This window comes from Phyllostomus hastatus, unplaced genomic scaffold (genome assembly GCF_019186645.2).
Source record: "Phyllostomus hastatus isolate PE091 unplaced genomic scaffold, TTU_PhHast_1.1 phas_scaffold_1066, whole genome shotgun sequence".
Classification (NCBI taxonomy): domain Eukaryota; kingdom Metazoa; phylum Chordata; class Mammalia; order Chiroptera; family Phyllostomidae; genus Phyllostomus; species Phyllostomus hastatus.
Window position 1 is genome coordinate 15,318,210 of NW_025334004.1, and position 21,764 is coordinate 15,339,973.

The 21,764-nt window shown below is 38.6% G+C and overlaps 1 protein-coding gene and 1 pseudogene across 1 annotated transcript; both read right to left on the reverse strand.

Annotated features, from left to right (window-relative positions):
• Positions 1-387: 387 nt before the first annotated feature.
• PCGF6 (polycomb group ring finger 6) lies at positions 388-21,102 on the reverse strand. Its single transcript, XM_045854147.1, has 10 exons — positions 20,684-21,102; positions 19,848-19,947; positions 19,662-19,758; positions 18,832-18,887; positions 18,672-18,731; positions 17,430-17,538; positions 13,297-13,324; positions 10,594-10,692; positions 4,532-4,618; positions 388-1,546 (listed from the first exon to the last, which is right to left on the reverse strand). The coding sequence occupies exons 1-10, from the start codon at positions 21,044-21,046 to the stop codon at positions 1,490-1,492; spliced, it is 1,056 nt and encodes a 351-aa protein (XP_045710103.1). The 5' UTR covers positions 21,047-21,102; the 3' UTR covers positions 388-1,489.
• On the reverse strand, positions 14,092-14,514 carry LOC123828801 (annotated as a pseudogene).
• Positions 21,103-21,764: the final 662 nt, after the last annotated feature.

The window sequence follows — 21,764 nt, forward strand, 5'->3', positions numbered from 1 at the left end:
TTTGATCTGTATCCTTTTACTGTAATAGACTATACATATGAGTATAATAGCTTTTCTGGGTCCCAAGAGACCTAGTGAACCACTGAACCTGAGGGTGGTCTTGGGTATCCCTGACATATGTTAAATGGAACAGGAATAAAAATATTAACTACTTGTGCAAGAAATATTTAAGAGGCAACGAATTCCATAGTTGCTATTCTGTTCATTGTCAAATAACAGCATCTAGTCTAATTAGTTAAGGTAAAGATGTTTATAAAATACCTATTTGAATGCAAAGTTTAATTTAATACCTCCATCTCTTAAAGAGTTTTGGTTATTTTAAAAAAATCCACAATAAGCACAAACATTTCAAAATAGGTTAAATTTTTATTAAAAATTTGTATTAAATGTTAGAAGAGATTTATACACAATTCACAAATCCTTTATAAAACAATTGCCAATTTTTACCCAATTGTAATTGTTTCTATGCAGACTTGGAAATATAGTCTACAAAATATTTCTTTTAGAAAGCTATCAAAATGCTATTCTTAGGCAAAATAATGTTTAAAACTGAAGTTTCTGTGTGTGAGTGAGGTCTCAAGCACCCGTATTCTCTATCCCAGTGACAAAGTAATGGGAAAACGAACCATGAACTGACTTACTGAAGAAACAATGAGTAAGTATTCTGTAAACTTCTCAAATTTTTTATTACTTTCAGAAGCAGTGTCATTACAAGGTATCAATAATCATACTATGTACTCAAATAAAATGAATGTTAATAAAATTAACATTCTAGGAATAAGAATATTGTCACAAAGAGGCACCCCTTGTTGTAAGATATGTTAAAGAAGTCTTTATTACACTGAAGGCTCATGGTTTGGGCCAATAAACCATATAGGAGACAGTCTCCTCACACAGAATAATGATAATTTATCCCTTTTAGAAGTGAATAACATCTGTTTAGTAGTGTTGCTGGTAAAAAAAAAAAAAAGATTCAAGTTCAAAATATGACGGCAACACACAAAGTGGCCAACAGTTTTGGTCTTTGTGTGGAGGGGTGCCATCTGCACAGTTTAACGAAGACTGATTTTTCATCTTCATTTCAAAAGCACACTTCTTTCCTGCCCACCTAATGCCACTCCAGAGAGTAGAATCCTAACCACCAACTTAAGAGTGATATGGCTCAATGAAGAAAACAGTAACTGATTTACATCAAAGATGTGGAAGCAAAATCAGTATCAAAGTATTTGAAATCACAAGGAATTTAAAAATACTTTGAAAATTTCGCCCTGAGCTGTGGATGCTTTTGATATACAGCTGCTAGTAAAACAGATGCATCCCATCGTTCCAAGTTGTACTTGTAAATGTTATGATGCTCGGTGCTGAAAACAGGTAAGTTATGTCTCCTCACAAAGCGGTAGCAATTACGTTTCATGAAAATCTTTGGTGAGACGCAATCCTGCAGAAGCCACCTTGGCTTGTTCCCCCCCTCCTAATGCTCCTAGAATCTTCAAGTAATTTTCAGAGGGGAAACCACAAGACCATAATGAAGGACCAGAAGACCATCCTGCAAAGAAAAAAGAGTGTTTTGCAGTTATTTGAAAACTAGTTATATAAATAATCAAGTAAAAAAAATGGTCTGTTTTTCATAACCCAACACTAATGTGAAATTCTTGAAAGAGAATAAAAGGTCCAACATAAATAAACTTGCTTTTTCCCTCACCCCATCACCAAACACTCCCTGTCAACATGCCTTTTTAATAACTCTCAGGAGACAATTTTGAAACTACCAGGTATGCATAGTTAGCTCGGGGTTGTTTATGGTTCAACAGTTCTCCAAAAAGAAGTAAAAGAGATACACCTTTCCTTGCGCACAGACTACTCAACAGACCACCCAGGCATTAGGCTTCCCTAAAAAAAGACTCAATTATTATAAAGCATCATGGATCTGTTAAGAAATGAAATATTTACTTCCACATAAATGCAGCCCACTACTATTCTAAGTGAGAAAACTTTAGAACTCTTACCCATTTAATATACCATAATTTTACTTCCTTCTTAAAGACTGTTCAGTACCATTTACCTTTTGTTATCCAGAGTCATCACTATGAACGGTAAGTACACCGTATTGTGACACAGTGATGTCCTCAGTCAGGGATTGTTAAGCAACTTAAACCTATACTAAATGACTGCAGATCCCGTACTTCTGAGTCTTTTTATCTGCTTTTTGTGGTCTATCCCCTATGTTGATATTGGGTCTTAATTCTTTGTGCTCTCACCAAGGCGGCATCCAGCAAGCAATCCACTTTTTTAAGGAACTATTTCCTAATCTATTATGAAACCAGCTTTAAAGAAAGACTCACTGGGGAAGTGTGCCACTAGCAACTGGCCTACTTTGGGCAACAAAGAGGTGGAGCGAGGGCATGCGTGCCTTGCAGTTCCAATCCTGCTCCAGCTATCCCTCTTTTCCTTCTTTGCTAAGCCTTCCCATGGCTCTACTTCCTCATTTCTCCCTCACTACTCGACTCACTGCAATCTGGCTTCTGTTCCGGGCAATTCCAGTGAAAACTCACCAGAATTCTAGAAAAAGGTTCACAAATTCAAATGCCCACAAAGGCCAGGAAAGTAACATAAATGAACACGTGCATTAGGTATATGAATCAATAAGTAATGCTGAGACCAGAAGTAAACCAGAGAACACATGCCTAGTTAAGGAATTTTAACTCAATTTAAAACACAAAATAGGTCAAATAAAGCATAGTTCCATATCACATGTGGTGCACAGACCATCAGATCTGTTCTGGACTAATTAGCCTAATAAAAGTAAACGAACTTGTATTATAAAACAAACAGAAAGATTCTATTAACAATTTTACACGATGACGAATGACATTTTAGATAATGCTTTTTGCATATAGTTGTATTTCAGAAAGAAAGACATTATTTGCAAAACAACATATTGACATGTAAAGATATAAAGCAAAGTATAGCTTACAAGCTGTTTCAAAATCAAGGCCGTATCCAGCAAGCAATCAATCCACCTTTTTAAGGTACTATTTATACATTTACAAAATCAACTTGAATACATTTATAATATCACATTTTATCACTTACAATTCAAATCTATATCTATATGTCTATTATATTTGTATTCCATATATGTCTATAGACATATTCCATAGACATATATGGAATATAAATCCATATTCTAGCCATCTCCTGCTTGGTCTTCCTCCTTTCCTGCTACCTTCTATTTTCCCAGCATTACTGTCTTTCCCAAAGGACCCTGCCTTCTCATGATGTATCCGAAGTAGGACAGCTTCAGTCTTGTCATTTTTGCCTCCAGTGATGTTTCAGGCTTAATTTGCTCAAGGGCCCACTTGTTGGTATTTCTGGAAGTCCAGGGTATCCACAGAACTCTCCTCCAACACCATATTTCAAATGAATCAATTTTTTCCCTATCAGCCTTCCTCACTGTCCAACTCCCACATCTGCACATGCTAACTGGGAATACAAGGGTGTGAATGACCTTAGCCTTGGCCTCTAATGACACTCTTTGCTTCAGTGATCTTTCCTAATTCTTCCACTGCTGCCTTTCTGAGACTCAGCCTTCTCTTAAATATTGAATTTCCATACAATGGAATATTATTCATCCATAAAACAAAATTCTGATACATGCTAAAACATAAATGAAGCTTGAAAACATTATGCTAAGTAAAAGCCAGTCACAAAGACCACGTATTGTACGATTCCATTTACATGAAATGTCCAAAATAGATAAATTCAGAGATAGAAGGTAGAGTACTGGTTGAGAAAGGCTGGAGGATGGAGGTATATGGACAATGAATACTAACGGATATGGAGTTTCTTTCTGGGGTGATAAACATGATCTAGCCCTGGCCGGTGTGGCTTAGTTGGTTGGAGCATCATCCCATAAACCATCATCCCCCAAACCATGGTCAGGGCTCACACCTAGGTTGTGGGTTCAGTCCCTGGTTGGTGCACATTCAGGAGGCATCCTATGTTTCTCTTTTGCATCGATGTTTCTCTCTCTCTCTGCCCCTCCCTTCCCCTCTAAGGTCAATGGGAATGTCCTCGGGTGAGGATTTAAAAGAAAAAAAATTTTAAAATTGATTGGACAATAGTTTGACAACTCTGTAAATACACTAAAATTTATTTTTTAAATCTGTTTTTTAAAGATTTTTAAATTTTATTTTATTATCTTTTAGAGAGCAGGGATGGGAGAAAGAAAGAGAGGGAGAGAAACATTGATGTGTAGAGAAGCATCGACTGGTTGCCTCTCACATGCGCCCTACTGGGGACCTGGCCCGCAACCCAGGCCTGTGCCCTGACTGGGAATCAAACCAGCGACCCTTTGGTTTGCAGGCTGGCACTCCATCCACTGAGCCACACCAGCCGGGGCTAGTTCAGGTAATTTTAAGAAAATTAAAGAACATTTATTAAAATTTTATTGATAACACAGAACTTCTTTATTTCATCAAATAACTTGCCTGTTAGGCACTAAGTAGGATAAAGTCAGAGAGAGACCTACCTGCATCGCTGCCTCACCCAGCGCACGCCGGATTTCCCGCAGAGTCTGGTACCGCTCCAACAAGTGATCGCCACAGATGATATCCACCTACAGGCACGGGAAGCACCAGATGCTTTACTACTTCAAAGCCCATATGCAAAACTAAGAAAAATCAACATAATTATTGATTTCCGTATTTTCAATCTACACTTTGGTATTTTACTTGAGACTGATGAAACTCTCAGGAAAGATTTTAGAAACCTTTGACAGGGGTAAATGACGTAAACTGGAAAGAGCAGTGGAGGAGCAGGACGCCAGCACAGTATGGCCAATATCTGAATGATTTCCTTGAAGCGCCGAGTACAAGTTAAATTGCATTCAATGTACTTAGCATAAGAAGGTGCAGAAAAGTATGGTTTTTTAAAAAACATTCCAAGATAGAATGATTAAACGGGTATACAGTATTTAAAAAGGCAATTCTTAGTTATTTGAGCAATTCTCTTACAAGGTATACCCATTTTCCAATAGTGGAAAATCTGACAGTGGCAGAGTACATACTAAAACTGTTCTATGTTTTATGGATTAACAAGGTCTTTTTAGCCCTTTAGTAATGCCACAGCTCTAAGATAAATGTACTGTTATATAAAATGCTCTAGAAAGAATGGTACTGTTATACAGTTATGTAGTATAATGTAGTAAGATTCCAGTATACTTTCTTGCTAAGATAAAAAAGCAAATTTTTAATCTTTGTCTTTCATTGAGTGCTTCTGTCTCATTGCCTTAAAATGGGATCAGGTCCTCAGCAGTCTTATTACTATACATCCCTTAATTTGCTCCATCTTCTAAAGTCCTTAGTTTATGGCATGACATTTCCCCCTGTCCTCTAAACCAGAGTATCACCACTGACTCGGATTTTTCCTTCTCCTTTCTTCTCACATGCAGTCAGTCAGTTACTACGTCCTGATGCTTCTTAGCTCATAATACCCTAGGCTTAAACCACCTCTTAACCAGATCTCCTACCTTCAAAATGTTTACTCTAAAAATTCTATACACTGTCAGCATGGTTGGGGAAGAGTGGTAAAAGCAAGTGCATTTAACTGAACAGCCACTATGTACACCATATGTTATATTATGCATTTGACATGTTATCTCATCTAGTCCTCACATTCCTGTGAGCTAGGTATCACAATTCCCATTTTACAGATAAGAGTACTAACAGGTGAAGGCATTAAACTTTCCTAAGGTCACAAAGCTAGTCAGTAGCAAAATCCAGATCTGAACCCAGGTCTATCTTTCTCCAAAGCCTAAGTGTATGTCAGGGGTCAGCAAACTGTGTAAAGGGCTAGAAATCAAGTATTTTAGGCTTTGTGGGTCACAGGATCTGTCACATCTAACTCAATGCTGCCACTACAGCATGAAAAGCTGTGTCTGGCTGTGTTCCAATTAAACTTGGTGTATAAAAACAGGCCAGATTTGGCCCATGGGTCATAGTTGATCAACTCCAATGCTATCTCATCATGCATAATCTCCAATCAATAACAACTTTTGTGTTTTTTGCTTACCAGTTTTTAAAATAGGCAGAATAATAACTTGTTTGCAAAATGACTTTAAAGCAATGATAGATCTTGCACACAGATCCATGAAAAATAAAAAATTTTGGAAACTATGGGTTTTTAAAAAATTTTTTATTATTATTATTTTTTTAGAGTGGGAAGGGAAGGAGAAAGAGAGAGAGAGACATCAATCAATGTGCGGTTGCTGGGGGCTATGGCCTGCAACCCAGGCATGTGCCCTGACTGGGAATCGAACCTGCGACACTTTGGTTCACAGCCTGCGCTCAATCCACTGAGCTACGCCAGCCAGGGCCTCGAAACTATGTTTTTATTAAGTATTCAGCAATGCAGAGACCACTGCTTCTAGAAGACTTCACCACATAGTATACATTTATAATTTGTTTACTATATTTTTCTTTTCAACTTAATCTTAACCCTCAAAGGTTGGCCAGTTACTGGAGTTTGATATGTATGGTTTCAGATGCTACGTGTGCATGTTGGGTTTTTGTTTTTTAAAAAATGGGATTATGCCACATATTATTCTACAAATCCCCTTTTATTTTTTTATTGTCTTTTCTATTACAGTTGTCCCAATTTTCCCCCTTTGCCCTCCTTCACCCAGCCTACCCCTTCTGCCACAGTCAATCCCCACATCATTGTCCATGTCCATGGGTCATTCATACAGGTTCTTTGACTAACCCTTTCCCCTTTTTTCCACCAGTCCTCCTCCCCTGGCCTCTAGCAGCCGTCAGTGTATTCCATATCTCTAGTTCCATTTTGCTTGTTTATTTTGTTCCTCTTATAGGTGAGATCATACGGTATTTGTCTTTCACCAACTAGCTTTTTTTACTTAGCATAATTGTCTCCAGTTCCAACCATACTGTCACAAAAGGTAGAAAATTTCTTCTTCCTTTCTGCTGCATAGTATGCCATTGTGTAAATGTACCACAATTTTTTAATCTACTCATCTATTGATGGGCACTTAGGCTGTTTGCAAATCTTGGCTATTGTAAATAGTGCTGCTATGAACATAGGGGTGCATAAGCTCTTTTGAATTGGTGTTTCAGGATTCTTAGGGGATATTCCCAGCAGTGGAATCACTGAGTCAAAAGCTAGTTCCATTTTTAATTTTTTGAGGAAATTCCATATTGTTTTCTACAGTGGCTGCTCCAGTCTGCATACCCACAACAGTGCACTAGATTTCCTTTTTCTCCTGATCCTCGCCAGCACATGTTTGCTGATTTATAAATGATAGCCATTCTAGTTGGTGTGAGATGGTACCTCATTGTGATTTTAATTTGCATGTCTCTGATGGCTAGTGATGTTGAGCAGCTTTTCATTCTATGGACCTCTGTATGTCCTCCTTGGAGAAGTGTCTAGTCATGTCCTTTACCCATTTTTTAATTGGATTGTTTGTCTTCCTGGTGTTCAGTCATCTGAGTTATTTACATATTTTGGAGATTAAACCCTTGTTCAACATATCATTAACAAATATTTTCTCCCATACAGTCCCTTTTCAAAACTGTCTATTTTTTAAAATAAAACCTTGCCCTGGTTGGTGTGGCTCAGTGAATTGAGTATTGGCCTGCAAACCAAAGGGTCACCGGTTCAATTCCCTGTCAGGCACATGCCTGGGCTTCGGGTAAGGTTGTCATTAGGGGACACTCAAGAGGCAACCACTCACTTATGTTTCACTCCCTCTCTCTCTCCCTCCCTTACCCTCTCTCTAAAAATAAATAAAATATTTTTTAAAAAACAACCCTTAATATACCATGCATATCTTTTGGAGTACATACTTAGCTTTCTCTCTTTTTAGTAGCTACATAGTGTTCCATTGATAAGGAGTTAATATTCAAAATTTATAAAGGACTTAAAAACTCTACACTAAAAAATCAAACAATCCAATTAAAAAATGGGCAAAGGATTCAAACAGACACTTTTCCAAAGAGGACATACAAATGGCCAACAGACATATGAAAAGCAGCTCAACATCACTAGTCATCAGAGAAATGCAGATTAAAACCACAGTGAGATACCACCTCACACCTGTCAGAATGGCTACCATCAGTAAATCAACAAACAACGAGTGCTGACGAGGATGTGGAGAAAAGGGAACCCTAGTGCACTGTTGGTGGGAATGCAGGTTGGTGCAACCACTGTGGAAAGCAGTATGGAGATAACTCAAAAAATTAAAAATGGATCTGCCTTTTGACCCTGTAATCCCACTTCTGGAAATATATCTGAAGAAACCCAAAACACTAATTCAAAAGAACAGAAGCACCCCTATGTTCATTGCCGCATTATTTACAATTGCCAAGATATGGAAGCAGCCCAAGTGTCCATCAGTAGATGAGTGGATAAACTACTATGGGACATTTACACAATGAAGTACTACTTGGCTGTAAAAAAGAAGAAAATTTTACCCTTTGTGACAGTATGGATGGACCCGGAGAACATTATGCCAGGTGAAATAAGCCAATCACAGCAAGACAAATACCATATGATTTCACCTACATGTGGACTCTAATGAACAAACTGAACAAACAAAACAGAGACAGACTCATAGATGGAGAGCAGGATGACAGCTAGGGGTAGGGGTGGTGAGGGGGTACAGGGATAGAGCAAAAAGGGAAAAGGACTCATGGACATGGACAACAATGTGGTGATTGCAGGAGGGAGTGAGGTATAAGGGGGTTAAATGGTAATGGTGAAATACAAAAATTTTTTTTAAAAAAAGAAACATTAGCCCTGGCTGGCGTAGCTCAGTGGATTGAGCGTGGACTGGGAACCAAAGTGTCCCAGGTTTGATTCCCAGCCAGGGTACATGCTTGGGTTGCAGGCCATAACCCCCAGCAACTGCGCATTGATGTTTCTATCTCTGTCTATCTCCCTCCCTTCCCCTCTAAAAATAAACAAATAAAATCTAAAAACAACAACAACAAAAAACATTTACCTAGAGAGCTAAGAGTTGACAAAGAAAATTAAAGGTTGAGACAAACTTTTTATTGTTTTATTTCAAAGGGTTAAAAGCCTTAAATTCTGTAATATGAGGAAAAAATAAACCCACGTTTGTATACGATAAAACCAATTTAGAGCTCTGGCAACCAAATTTCTTAGGACACCAAATGTGAAACTTGTACATGATAATTGTGCTCTGATCAATATCTAGCCAGAAGATGTAATCTATAGCCTAGAAAAAGCCCTTTTGGGTGCTACTTTGGCTATTCTATATAATCAGGTTCAAGTCTTGTGACTTCTGCTTATAGAAATAGTAGGCTGTTACGGGATCATTCCATATTCTTTGTCCAGGAGTCTCTAGACAGTTGTTTACTTTTTTTTTTTTTTTTAAAGATTTTATTTATGTAGTTTTAGAGAGAAGGGAAGGAAGAGAGAAAGGGAGGGAGAGATACATCGATCAGCTGCTTCTTGCATGCCCCCTAGTGGTGACCTGGCCCACAACCCAGGCATGTACCCTGACTGGGAAGTGAACCAGTGACCTCGCGGTTCGCAGGCTGGTACTCAATCTACTGAGCCACACCAGCTAGGGTACAAACAGTTATCTACTTCTAAACAGAGGACTAAGAATAACCTCAAATATGCTATGGCTACAAGGTGCTAGAAAAGTCATATCTACTTTTCAGATGCCAGAGATACAGCTAGTATTATATCAAGCTCAGTAAGAGAAGTTACATTTCATTGGATTTAATAGATATTTAACATATATTTAGTTCCAGTAGAAATCAGTACTAAAAACACCAGCAAAACTTCAGCCAGCTTTAAAATATCTATTAACTTACTAAACAGCAAATAGGTATTTTAAATAAAAATTATTTTATGAAATTTACACATGATGAATAAAAAGAATCCCTTTTTATCCTGGATGGTGTGGCTCAGTGGGCTGACTGCCAGTCTGCAAACCAAAAAGCTTGCCAGTTCGATTCCCAGTCAAGGCACACACCTGGGTTGTGGGCCATGTCTCCAAGTGGGGGAGTGTGAGAGGCAACCAATCAATATATCTCTCATACATCGATGCTTCTCTCCCTCCCTTCCCCTCTTTCGAAAAATAAATAAATAAAATCTTTAAAAAATCCCTTTTAAATCTGACTAGTGAAAAAGTAAAACTATATAAATGTGCAATTTCACTGGCCCGTATTTCTAGACCTATGAGTATATTTACAGTCTGTGTTAAAAAATACATGAGGGTTGAGGTTTTCAACAAGAAAAAATTATATAAGTAGAATGGGAGACTGTTTTTCAGTCCTTAAAAGACTGACAGGGTCTACAGTAGATAGATCTTCACTTTCCTGGGTGTCTTGCAGATGGTCATCAATGGCAGTGAGACAGACAGTAAGTCAAATGTGATTGAAGGTGGGGTGGGCATCCCTGTGCACCAACATCAAAGAGCATAAACAACACTTACAATATCATAAGATAAAAGCCACTGCATGCAATCCTAGAGAAAATCCTTGCTTTAATATGCTAATGGTAATCTCGCAACTTCACCTGTCCTTTTACACACATGTACCCTACCTGACAAGCTGGATCAAGATCCATTTTTCTTCTGAGAAATTTTTCTACATGCCCAATAGTTGCTTCTCCCGAAACTCGGACAAACTTCTTTTCCAGTGGCTACAAAAATAAACAAACGAATAAATAAGTATTTTTCAGATTAAATATACATAAAATGTATAAACCCTAAAGCAAATTTTATAGCAAAGATGATCCCACAGATTTATGAAAAAATTACTATACAATTTCAGTTAGCTATTGAAGGAAATTTCCTGCTTAGCTTCAACTTTCTGAAAAGTATATTAACAAATATTTTTTTTGGTTCCTTTTACTTATTTTTAGAGAGGGAAGGGAGGGAGACAGAGAGAGAGAGAGAGAGAGAGAGAGAGAGAGAGAGAGAGAGAGAGAGAGAGAAACATCAATGTGCGGTTGCTGGGGTCATGGCCTGCAACCCAGGCATGTACCCTGACTGGGAATTGAACCTGCAACACTTTGGCTCGCAGCCCGTGCTCAATCCACTGAGCTACGCCAGCCAGGGCTATTAACAATTTTTTAATAGAAAAGCTTACTGGTTTATTTTACTAACTCATCAAAAATAAAACAGAGTAAAATTTATTGACAGACAGAATATCCAAAATTAAATGTTTAAAACCTGGTTTCTACAACCAAAAAAATCTAAGAAAAAAAAATGGAGGAGGAACTGCTAGACCACAAAAGGATGTAAGGGCTACAAATAAGAGGTGTAGCAACCAATTACAACGTATGGATCTTATCTGGATCCTGATTTAAACTAACCTATAAAACAATTTTTATGAGACAATGTAGGAAATGTAAAGAGTATATAGGTATTTGATTAAGATATTACTGTTAATTTTTAGAATTTTAGTTTCACTATTATGTCCGTGAAAAGTCCTTATCTTTTAGAAGCAATTGGAGTGATTTACTGAGATGTGCTTCAACAACACATGGGAAGGAGAGAAGTGGTGAAGGCACAGATGAAATGAGATTGGCCACGCGTTTGTACTTGAGAGATGTGGACGTACACGGGCATTCATTTTACTGTTCTGTCCACTTTTGTGTGAGTCTGAAATTTTCTGTAAGAGGGTTTTCCTTTTTAGGTGGAAAACGAAAAGAGTAACATCCAGAACTATGTGGCTGGAATCTGATCCCATGGTGTGAGGTAACAGGTGGAGAGGCCACAGGGTTTTAAAGTAGAAACTGTGCTTACCAGCCACCCTCTCTGAGGAAATTTTAAGAATACTATCAAATGCAAAAGAAAAGCTGGAGTGATTAGAACTAAAAGGGTATCTTTTAGGAAAACTTGAGCAGTGTTTTCCTAGCACTACCAGAGAGGGAACCTAGAATGGCTACCAAGAGGACCGAGGCAGGTGAGCCACATGCTTTTTCCATGTCACAGCGCTCAGCTTCCTTAGCTGGAGGTTTGGTTTCTAAAGATCTTTCCAGACGACGGAGCTATCCCGTATCACCACAGCATAGCAGATATGACAGATGTCACGTGCAGGTACTCCAGAGATGGACGGGCTGCCTGGGTTTAAACTCAGTTCTGTCATTTTCTAGCTGCGAAGTTTTCGGGCAAGTTGGTGGACCTTTCTGTATCTCCACATCCGTTTGTAAAACAGGAACCTACCTCATAGAATTATCTTAGGAAAGTGATATGATGTATGTAAATAGCTATGAACACCTCCTGGCACACAGTAAGCACTAAGAGTTGTTGCTAATGAAAGACCATACACTGCATTTTATTGTCGTGTTTCTGTCTTTCCCTTTAATCTAGAACAGCTCTGACACTTTGTCTTTATGTTTCATGATACTGACATTTGGTATGATACATGGCCATTAAAGACATCTTTTAAGAATACTGAAATATTTGCAGATGAGATAGCAAAATGATAGGGATTTGTTTCAAAATACTGGAAGTGAGTAGATGAGGGTATAAGACAAAATTAAACTGGCCATTAGTTTATTGGTAAAGCTAAGTGATGGATACATGAAGGTTCTGTCTACTTTTCAAATTTAAAAATTTTCATAATTAAAAAATTTTAAGAATGACTCCCAGGAAAACTTTTCGGTACTAAATTACTGCTTTGTGAAATGTTTTTAAATTGAACAAATAGGGTTTATGATTTTCATGTTACAGATCTGCATGGTGAAAAGTTTAATAACCGGGAATCACTCTAGTCAGATATAGTTATTTAAACTCAAAGATAAGGCATAAACACAGCTTTTTTAAGTAGTAGAGAATACTGAGCTGTAACTAGAACTCTATAAAAATACAGAATTAAAAGAAAAACAGTAAGCCTGCCAAGTAACAAGTTGGGGCAGGTTAACCTGAGCTAAAAACGTTACATGCAAATACAATTTTAAGCTCACATTTAACTCTAAATGCCAACTATGCAAAAAATGCTTTGAAACATTTTTTATCACCAAATTAACATAGCGTTTAGCTTTAGGCTTCTCAAAGTTACTCACTTATTCTTCCTTAGACTACTGTTCTGAATTAATAACAAATCCCTACTTAATAACTGTTCTCTCATAAAGCTATTTTATGAGAACATTATTGAATGTACTTCATATTTCAACAATTTGTATTTATAAAACACTATTGTAATAGAAGACAATCACCATATAAATGCTAATCTGATTCTTAAACGTGTGTGTTATAGGGTCCTCTTGTAAAGTAAGTGAAAACTAAAAGTAAAATACCTTAAAATGTCCCGTGCCTTCATTAGCACTGAAAAATGAAAGCAAAATTAATCAACAAAATATTTTAAACTATATGTGAAATCACATAACATAGAAAAATAACGAATACAAACATTTGAAGAATGTTAATTTAATTTCACAACAGCCATCTAATGCTTTAGGAAATAAATGTAGCTGTCATTTCTGCCACCTAGTGGTAAGGAAAAGACAGTAGTGTTTTATATTACTTTGCGTCTTTCAGGAATTTCTTTTTTTTTTCTTTTTTGTTTGCCATTTATTAGGAAAAAATCATTCCATAATCTGTTCATTTTCTGGCAAAGATGTTGGAACTTGCAATAGTTTTTTAGTATAGGAGTTTCTGATTTCAGAAATATTAAAAGGTATAAGGTTTGGACATTATCAAAACTGTCGTATGTTCTTGCACTGGATCTGGTTAATAATGAAGCTTTGCCTGGTGCACTGACAGCTTTGGGGAAGTCATGGTTACTTATTAGAATCTTCTTAACTTTTCAGTATATTCTTCTTTTTCTTTTTAACCCTCACCCCAAAATATAGTTACTATCGATTTTAGAGAAAGAGGAAGTGGGGCTCAAACCCACAACCTAGTTATGTGCGCTGAACAGGGATTAAACCTGCAACCTTTTGGTGCATGGGACGATGCTTGGCCAGGGCAGGATATTAACATTTAGATTTCTCCACATGTAGCATTCTAACTTTTTCCAGGTTAAAGTAAAACTTCTTTTTGTCTTTTATTCTATCACAATTAGTATGTTTTTTTCTCTATAGTAACCTTTACAAGATAATTTTTTTTTAAGAAACAAAAGCCAAGTTTATTTATTTATTTCTTGCACTTAAAGTAGTCCTCAATGTCATCCTTGGCTTGAGACTCTTTGCCATAGTCCTTAACTGCCACATAACTGCAACCAACCACTTTACAGGGTTTTCCTCTGTTGATTTTACAAAGGTTGACCAATTTCCCTAGTTTCTTGTTGTCATCAACTTTAATTAAGCTGATCTGGTGTTCAGCACAAAGGGCCTCCACCAATTCAACATACACAAGCTTAACACAGCTGGAGGCAAGCACACAAAGGTGGGCCTGGAGCTTATCTAAGGCTTTGGTGGCTTTGGGAGACAGGCCACAGTAGAAGAGGATGGTCTTCAGCACAGCACCTCTTGTAAAGCAGTACTGACATCCATTACACCTCCAGCAGCAGAGCCTTTCCTAGGCCATGGCAGTGGGTTATGGGTGGAGCTGAATCTTGACCACACCCAAGTCTCCACCTCTGTGCAATCCCGCAGTGGCAGGGAAAAATGTACAAGATAAATTTATAATATTCATATATTGATAACAGTTTAGACATGTTAGGACTACCACATGTTGATTCTTACAACAATCCTGGGAGTTGCTATTACAACCCCCAATTTAGAAATATGGAAACTGATGATCAGAGAAGTTAAGCTACATCCCAGGAGTTACATACCTTGAGTTACACTCTTCAAAGTCTATGCTCTTTCTATACACACTCTACTGCCTATCTGAAGTCATTTCTTTTTATAATCTTCTACTTTAAACATAGGAAGTGAAGAAAAGAAAGAAGTGCAAGACTATCTTAAGATCACAAGACATGCATACCCAATTTAGCAGGGAAATCTAATTTCACATTCCAGTAGCTGAAAAGTCACTATCCACAGGCTGAACCTACCTCAGCTGTTTTGATCTTCCAGTTCCAATAGGGCCACCAGCTGGACCAAATATGCCCTCGTACTTACATCAGGTTAAAACTCATCTGCAACTTGTCCCCTGCCCTGAAAGAACTTCCTATGGGTTACCCTTAGTAGCCTGACTTTTGTAGTGAAAACTTGGAGATTTAATCTGGGGACTGGGGACTTCAAAAGGACTCTTTGCCAAATAAAGCTCTTTCAAAAGGACTCCCTGTCGCACTGAAAGCTTTCCTTCCCTTGATCGTTTGAAAACAGATGAAGGACTATAATAAAAGGCAGACTGACTACCCACCATAATCACCAAGTCTAATTCTACTGTTTTACAGATAGGGAAGCTGAAGCTCTGGGAAGTTAAAAGTTCCATGAGGGGAAGGGTCATGGCTGACTTATTCAAACTATATTCCCAGCAGCTAGTAGAATGCTATGCTGGTACATGGCAGAACCTTCATAAACATCTTGTGAATAAACAAAATGCAATCCATCTAAGTTTACAAAGCTAGACAACAGGGGAGCTAGAACTGAATTCTAGATCTCCTTACTCCTACTGAGGGCTCTTTTATTCTATAGCAGGGCATGTGTCAAGAATGTAACAACTTGGACAAATGGTAATGACCACCTTGAACACAGTGGTCAAGTCTCCCTCATTAGGAAAGCCTGTCATGCTTAATTATTGATTTCTGCTGTGAGCAAAGAAAGAGAGAATGGTGGCATGCTTGTCACATATTTGCCATCTTTGTATTACTGCCACTTTTCAAAAGTGCATCCCTGCTACTTTTCAAAAAAGGTCTACAAATACTGATTGTCAGTACCTATTGTATATTAGTGGAAAAGATTACATTTCCCCAAAATAATTTTTTAGAAATAGAAATTCCTTTCAATTTTCAAATTTTCCTTAGACTTACTAAAAATCAAGCTACATGGTAAAAATGCAAATGCAATGAAAAGTAAAACTTCTTTTCTAGACTCAGGCTCTAGTGCCCTTTCCTAGAAGCAACTGCCATTAACATTTTCTTACTGTCCCTTTAGAAACATTCTATGCATGAAAAAAAAAGGTTTCCAACCCCGCTTTGTATAAAAACATAAATGGGCACATGCAACGTATTCTCTTCTGTATCTTGCTTTTTCACTTAAGACACTTTACAATCTTCCCATGTCAGCATGTATATTACTATATGGCACATGTTCACGTGCTATATATCACTATTTAGCCAGTTCCCTTTTGGACATTTAGGATGAAACACATTCTTTAATTAACTAAATTGCTGGTTTAAAGTTTGGTATTACATGGTTTCTTCTCTTTCCTTCAAGGAGATCTTTGTTTCGTCATATCAACCACTATTATGTGGGCTTTGTGGTTTTTGCCTCTTAGAAGTTCTTGATTTCAGTTGAGAAAACAGGATAAATACATAAATAAATACAACACAGCACAAGCTACATATCAATTAAATGATACAGGCAACCAAGACTTACAAGGAGGAAGTCACTGAGAAGTAAAATAGTCATCAGTGACACAATATGGGATAATCCAGATTTTCCAAAAAGGCATCTTAATTTACGCTGCAAACTAATGCAGGTATGTTGAAAACTACAGTTTGGTACGCGCCAACTCTGAGGTCGTGACGGTCTGTGTGACAATGCCGCAGCACCGTGGCGCACGCCATGCAGCGCAGTGTTTGAATGATGCAATTTAGATGAATTAGAAAGATGTCCAACTGCTCTAGAAATTAATTTGGCAAAACCAAGTAAAGTTGAAGACAAACATATCCTAAGACTCAGAAAATCTACATAAACTCTTAGAAAACTATCTCATATATATATATGTATGGATATATGTACAAAAATATTTAAAGTAACACTATTTACGATAGCAAAAATCCCCTGGAAACAACTTAAAAATTCAACAATACAAGAAAAAATAGATTATGGCATGTTTAAGGAAATACGTGGCAATGGTGTAATGAACTAAACATTTCAACATGGATAAATCACACAATGCTAAGTGAAAAAGGCAAGTTGGAAAACACTGTGATACCATTTCAAGTTTTTAAATGAACAAAAAACAATTTTACATATTGCTTAGGAAGAGATACTTGTAGCAAATACATATTAAAAATGCAGGGGAATGACAATCATTACTTTTAGGAGTGTGGTTATTAAACTCTAAGGGAAGGAAGGGTGAACAGGAAGAGGTAGCCAAAAGGCTTCTGCATATTAACATGGTTTATTTCTTAAGTCAGATGGTAGACATACAAGTAGTTATTAGGCCTTTTTCTAAGTCTTAAATATTTCATAGTACCTTTTAAAAAGAAATCAGAAAAATTTGATATTACTTGAGTTCAGGATGATTTCATAACCGTTGGGACTTTAAACATTCTTCAAGATTAAGAGGTCGAGAGGTTTAGGGTACTCACCCAATGAACTCTAATAATAAAGACATATCAAGTTCAGGTGGAATCCGAAACACTGATTCTAAGACTTTCTTAGATCTTCCTTTGCTTGAAGGGACTGACTGTGGAACAGCTGTTTTGGTAGCCAAACAAAAAAGCTGAGTTAGAATAAAAATTTTTATAAATTGATACCTTTGAAAAATAATTACACGGATATTATAATTATGTCGACCACTTAAAAGATCATAAAGCACTCAATTTCCTTTTCTTTAATAACATCAGCTAACCTGTCACAGCCAGTGAAATAAGAGGTAAGCTTGGGGACCACCCCGAGATGGAAGGCAGACACGTGAGGCTGGTTTATCAGGGCCACAGAGAAAGCTCACCATTAACAGCACACAGTTGTAGATAACCTTTAACAAGCACTATACGCCAGGGAGCTCAGGGTGCATGTTCAGCACTTTACATGCATCATCTCATTTAATCCTTGTTATAATCCCATGACATAGGTACTACTGCTACTTTTTAAAAAACTGTCTTTAAAGAAACTGAGATTACAGTTTAGTGAGGTTAGGCAATTTGCCTAAACTTAATCCACATAGTAAGTGGAAGAACCAGGATTTAAACCCTAATCTAACTGCCACACTGTGACATTACCATCATCATAAAAACTAATGTGTGAACCCCCGCTGGTGTGGCTCAGTGGATTGAGCGTCGACCTGCGAACCAAAAGGTAGCTGGTTTGAATCCCAGTCATGGCACATGCCTGGACTGCCAGCCAGGTCCCCGGTTGGGGGTGTGCGAGAGGCAACTGATTGATGATCCACATATTTCTTGCAAAATGATGTTTGTCTCCCTCTCTTTCTTTCTCCCTCCCTTCCATTCTTTTTCTAAAAATCAATCAATCAATCTTGATAAACAAACAACAAAAAACTAATGTTTGAGCAGTTACTATGTTCCAGGCACTGTTTTAAGTGCTTTGTATCGAGGAAGCTGAGACCGTGAAGTAATGTGTCAAAGTCACATTACTTTATTAGAGATAAAGTGGTGGCCAGAATCAAACTCAGACAATCAGCTCCAAGCCTATACTTCTTACTTCTTATAAACAATTAAATTAGATTACACTTCAAAATTCGAATACCTTCAAAACCTTTCTCTTTGATCATAAAATAACCAACTATCACCAAAAAGAACCCCAAAGGGAGTAAGTTTTATTGTTAGTGTTCTTTAATTTATAAATACATTATAGTATACACCCAAACTTACCAGGTTTAGGTACTTCTAGACCTCTTTCTTTATAGAAATCATGCATTTGCTTTTTTTCTCCTAAAAAATGATAAAACACAGACTAAATTACACTTAAAATGTAACTAGGAGAGTCAGCAGAGATTCTGGGGTTCACAACTATGTAATAAAATAAACTTACTTTCCTCTAGATTGATCACTAATTTGTACACTATGTCTTGTAACTGTCGGTCCAACCTAATAAAAGGAAAGGATGGAGAATACCTCAGAATTCAGAAAAATGCATTTGGTACAGAGTGAACGATGCTCTTTGTAAGTACTGTTTTCTCTTGGAAGTGGATACTTCTCAGAGGCAAGTTACTTTTAGTAGCACTCATAGTTCTCATCTAAGAGAACCTCAAGGTATATGTAATCATAAGTAATCAGAGATCCTTCCATGGTTTGCTAAATTGTTCCACACGTGCTGTTTTTATTCCCTTGATAAGAATGTGAGCTTAAGGGCAGATACTGTTTTTTGAACTTCCGTGTATCACCTGCAAAGCACTTGTTTATAAAGGGAGTAAAAACATAACAGTATTTGCTGAAAAATTCTAAATTAAAGCAATCCACATTTAGTATTTTTCTCTCCTTAGGAAACTGTGCATGAACTGAAAATCTAATTAATAAGCCACAATGACCTACAACAGATTATTCTAGAGGCCAGTTGTTTTAAGTATTACTTGTAGAAAACAGAATTCTAAATACACTGAAAATGACAAGCTTAAACTGGCCTCATTAACTTGAGTGACAGAATTCAAATCCTCAGAAAAAAAGAACTGTGTCTCTTTTTTTTAAAGTCTCCAGCAGATATCACAGTGCCTGGTACACGGTAAGTACTCTATATGCATTTTTTAAAAAGAATAGGTAGCTACCTTTCTTAGACATAGGTCAGGCATTTATTCCTCAAAACACCACTTCAAGCTTTCAGAAAAAGTATACTTAAAATATAAATTGTACTTATATTCCTCTTACCTTATGTTATAAAGAGGTTGTGTCTGATGTACTACTATGTTGCATTTTGGACATCTGTTGCTATAGTAAAAATGTCTTACAATGCAGCTTTTACAAACTGTTGAAAAAGAAAATGTTTAAATTAGGATGTTTTCGAGATGTTTCAAAATTTTAATTCTTATTCATAAATGGGAACTGTATGCTTACATGTATGCAGACACTCTGTAATGGTCGTCGCGTCTATTAAGTAACCTTTGCAAATGGAACACAAGATGTACGGGGTCAGCTCGGAGAGATTAATCAGGCGCTGCGAATGCAATGGAAACAGTTTTAAAATACAAGTCCTTGCCTTCTCAAAATTTAAAGCCAGAATTCTAAGATCTCATTATAAGGAGATCTCATTATAATGAAATCCCAAGATCTCATTATAACCAATATGTAACTTAATCTGCATCAGGAATACGTGTTACAGTACCTCCAACCCTTCAAAGTACTGCTGGAAAATACAATAACACGATATAAATCGATGTTTCAAATACATCCCATTCTTCTGGATATAGTATATATTGCCAGATGAAGAGCATCTTACTTTATGAATTACTATAAAAAATGGGCAAACTCTCCAGATCCTGGTCCTTAAGTGTATTACTTCTGACTGGCTATGTGAATTATTACCTAAGTTGATGAAATGTGCACTACTACCACGTTAAAAAAAAGAAATCTTCCCAATAAGAGACCAACTCGGGGGCAGGGGCACGGGACCCTCGGCGCCTACCCGCCCGCCCGGCACGCAGTAGCTTCAGTCATTAGCTAGAACACGAGTCAGCCGGGCCCGCAGAGCCTCGGTGATCTGCAGGAACCTCACAAAATGACTCCGCAGGGAATCGGGCGGGACGCAAGGCCGGTCCGCGCCACATGCCTAGGCAGGCAAGGTGCGGAGAGGTGGAGCGCGACGCCAGCGCCGCAGGCTGCGGCGGCGAGGGGCGGCGCGGGCCGGACCCCGAGGCCGCCGGGCCCGGCGTGGTCAGCAGGAGCACAAATACCTCTTCCTCGTCCTCGGATTCGGGCCGGCACCCCTCCAGCCTCAACGAGAAGTGGCTCATCTCTTCCTCCTCCTCCTCCTCCTCGTCTTCCTCCAGGTCCTCATCGTCTTCCAACTCCTCGTCCTCGTCCTCGAAGCGGCCCCTCAAGCGGCCCAGGCTGCGCTCCGGCTCCAGGTCGGGGGGCCGGGAGCCCGAGCAGCCGGGAGCCCCCGCCTCGGGCAAAGGCGACGGACCCTCCTCACCCACTGAGAGAGCCGGGGTGAGGGCAGGCGGGGAGATTGAAGGTGGGGGCGGCGCGGCTGCGGCTTCCTCCACCTTGGCGGCGGCCGCGCTACCCCTCGTCAGCACCGAGACCCCCTCCATGCCCGGGTCAGTGGCCAAGCGAGGTGCGACCAGGCGGCTGGATAGCGCGGGAGTTCCTCCAGCCACCTCCAGCGCCACGCGCAGGCGCGCGAGCGCTGCGGGGCCCGCTGGGAAATGTGGTTCGCCCGCCTCCGCTCAGCCGAGACGCCCGCGGGCCTCTCAGGTGTGTAGGGGCGGGGCTTGCAGGCCGCAGCTGGGACAGATCTAACCCAATTTTTCTTTTGGAAGGCAGGCGTCGTCTTCACTGCCTTTTAAAAACGACGAGATTGGTACCATTTAAGACAGCAATATTCGTCTGCATCGACTGATGCGCAGAGCACTGATCTAGGTGCTATAATGATGTTCCATTACGAATAATGATTTCGATTTGAGTGCCAGTTCGGCGTTTCTTCCTTCCAAGTTTGTTTCCATTAGGGAGTGTGAAGGTTCTATTTTGAAATATGTTAAGTGTATTTATTTGGAGGAATTAAATCTTGTATTGCCGTAGGATGGAAATTTAATCACCGTTCAAAGACCATCCATGATTCCCCATCACATAAAGGAAGCTCAGTTATATTTAGTTCAGCAAACAGTTCCTCACCCCGCGCAATTTCATTAGGAGAGAGATTTGGAGTTGGTGAACTTGATCCTTGCTGACTAAGAGAGTGCCAGCTATTGTCGCTATTCTTGCAAGCCAGATTCAGGAGTGAAGTGTTCTTTAATGAAATAATGCTGAGGG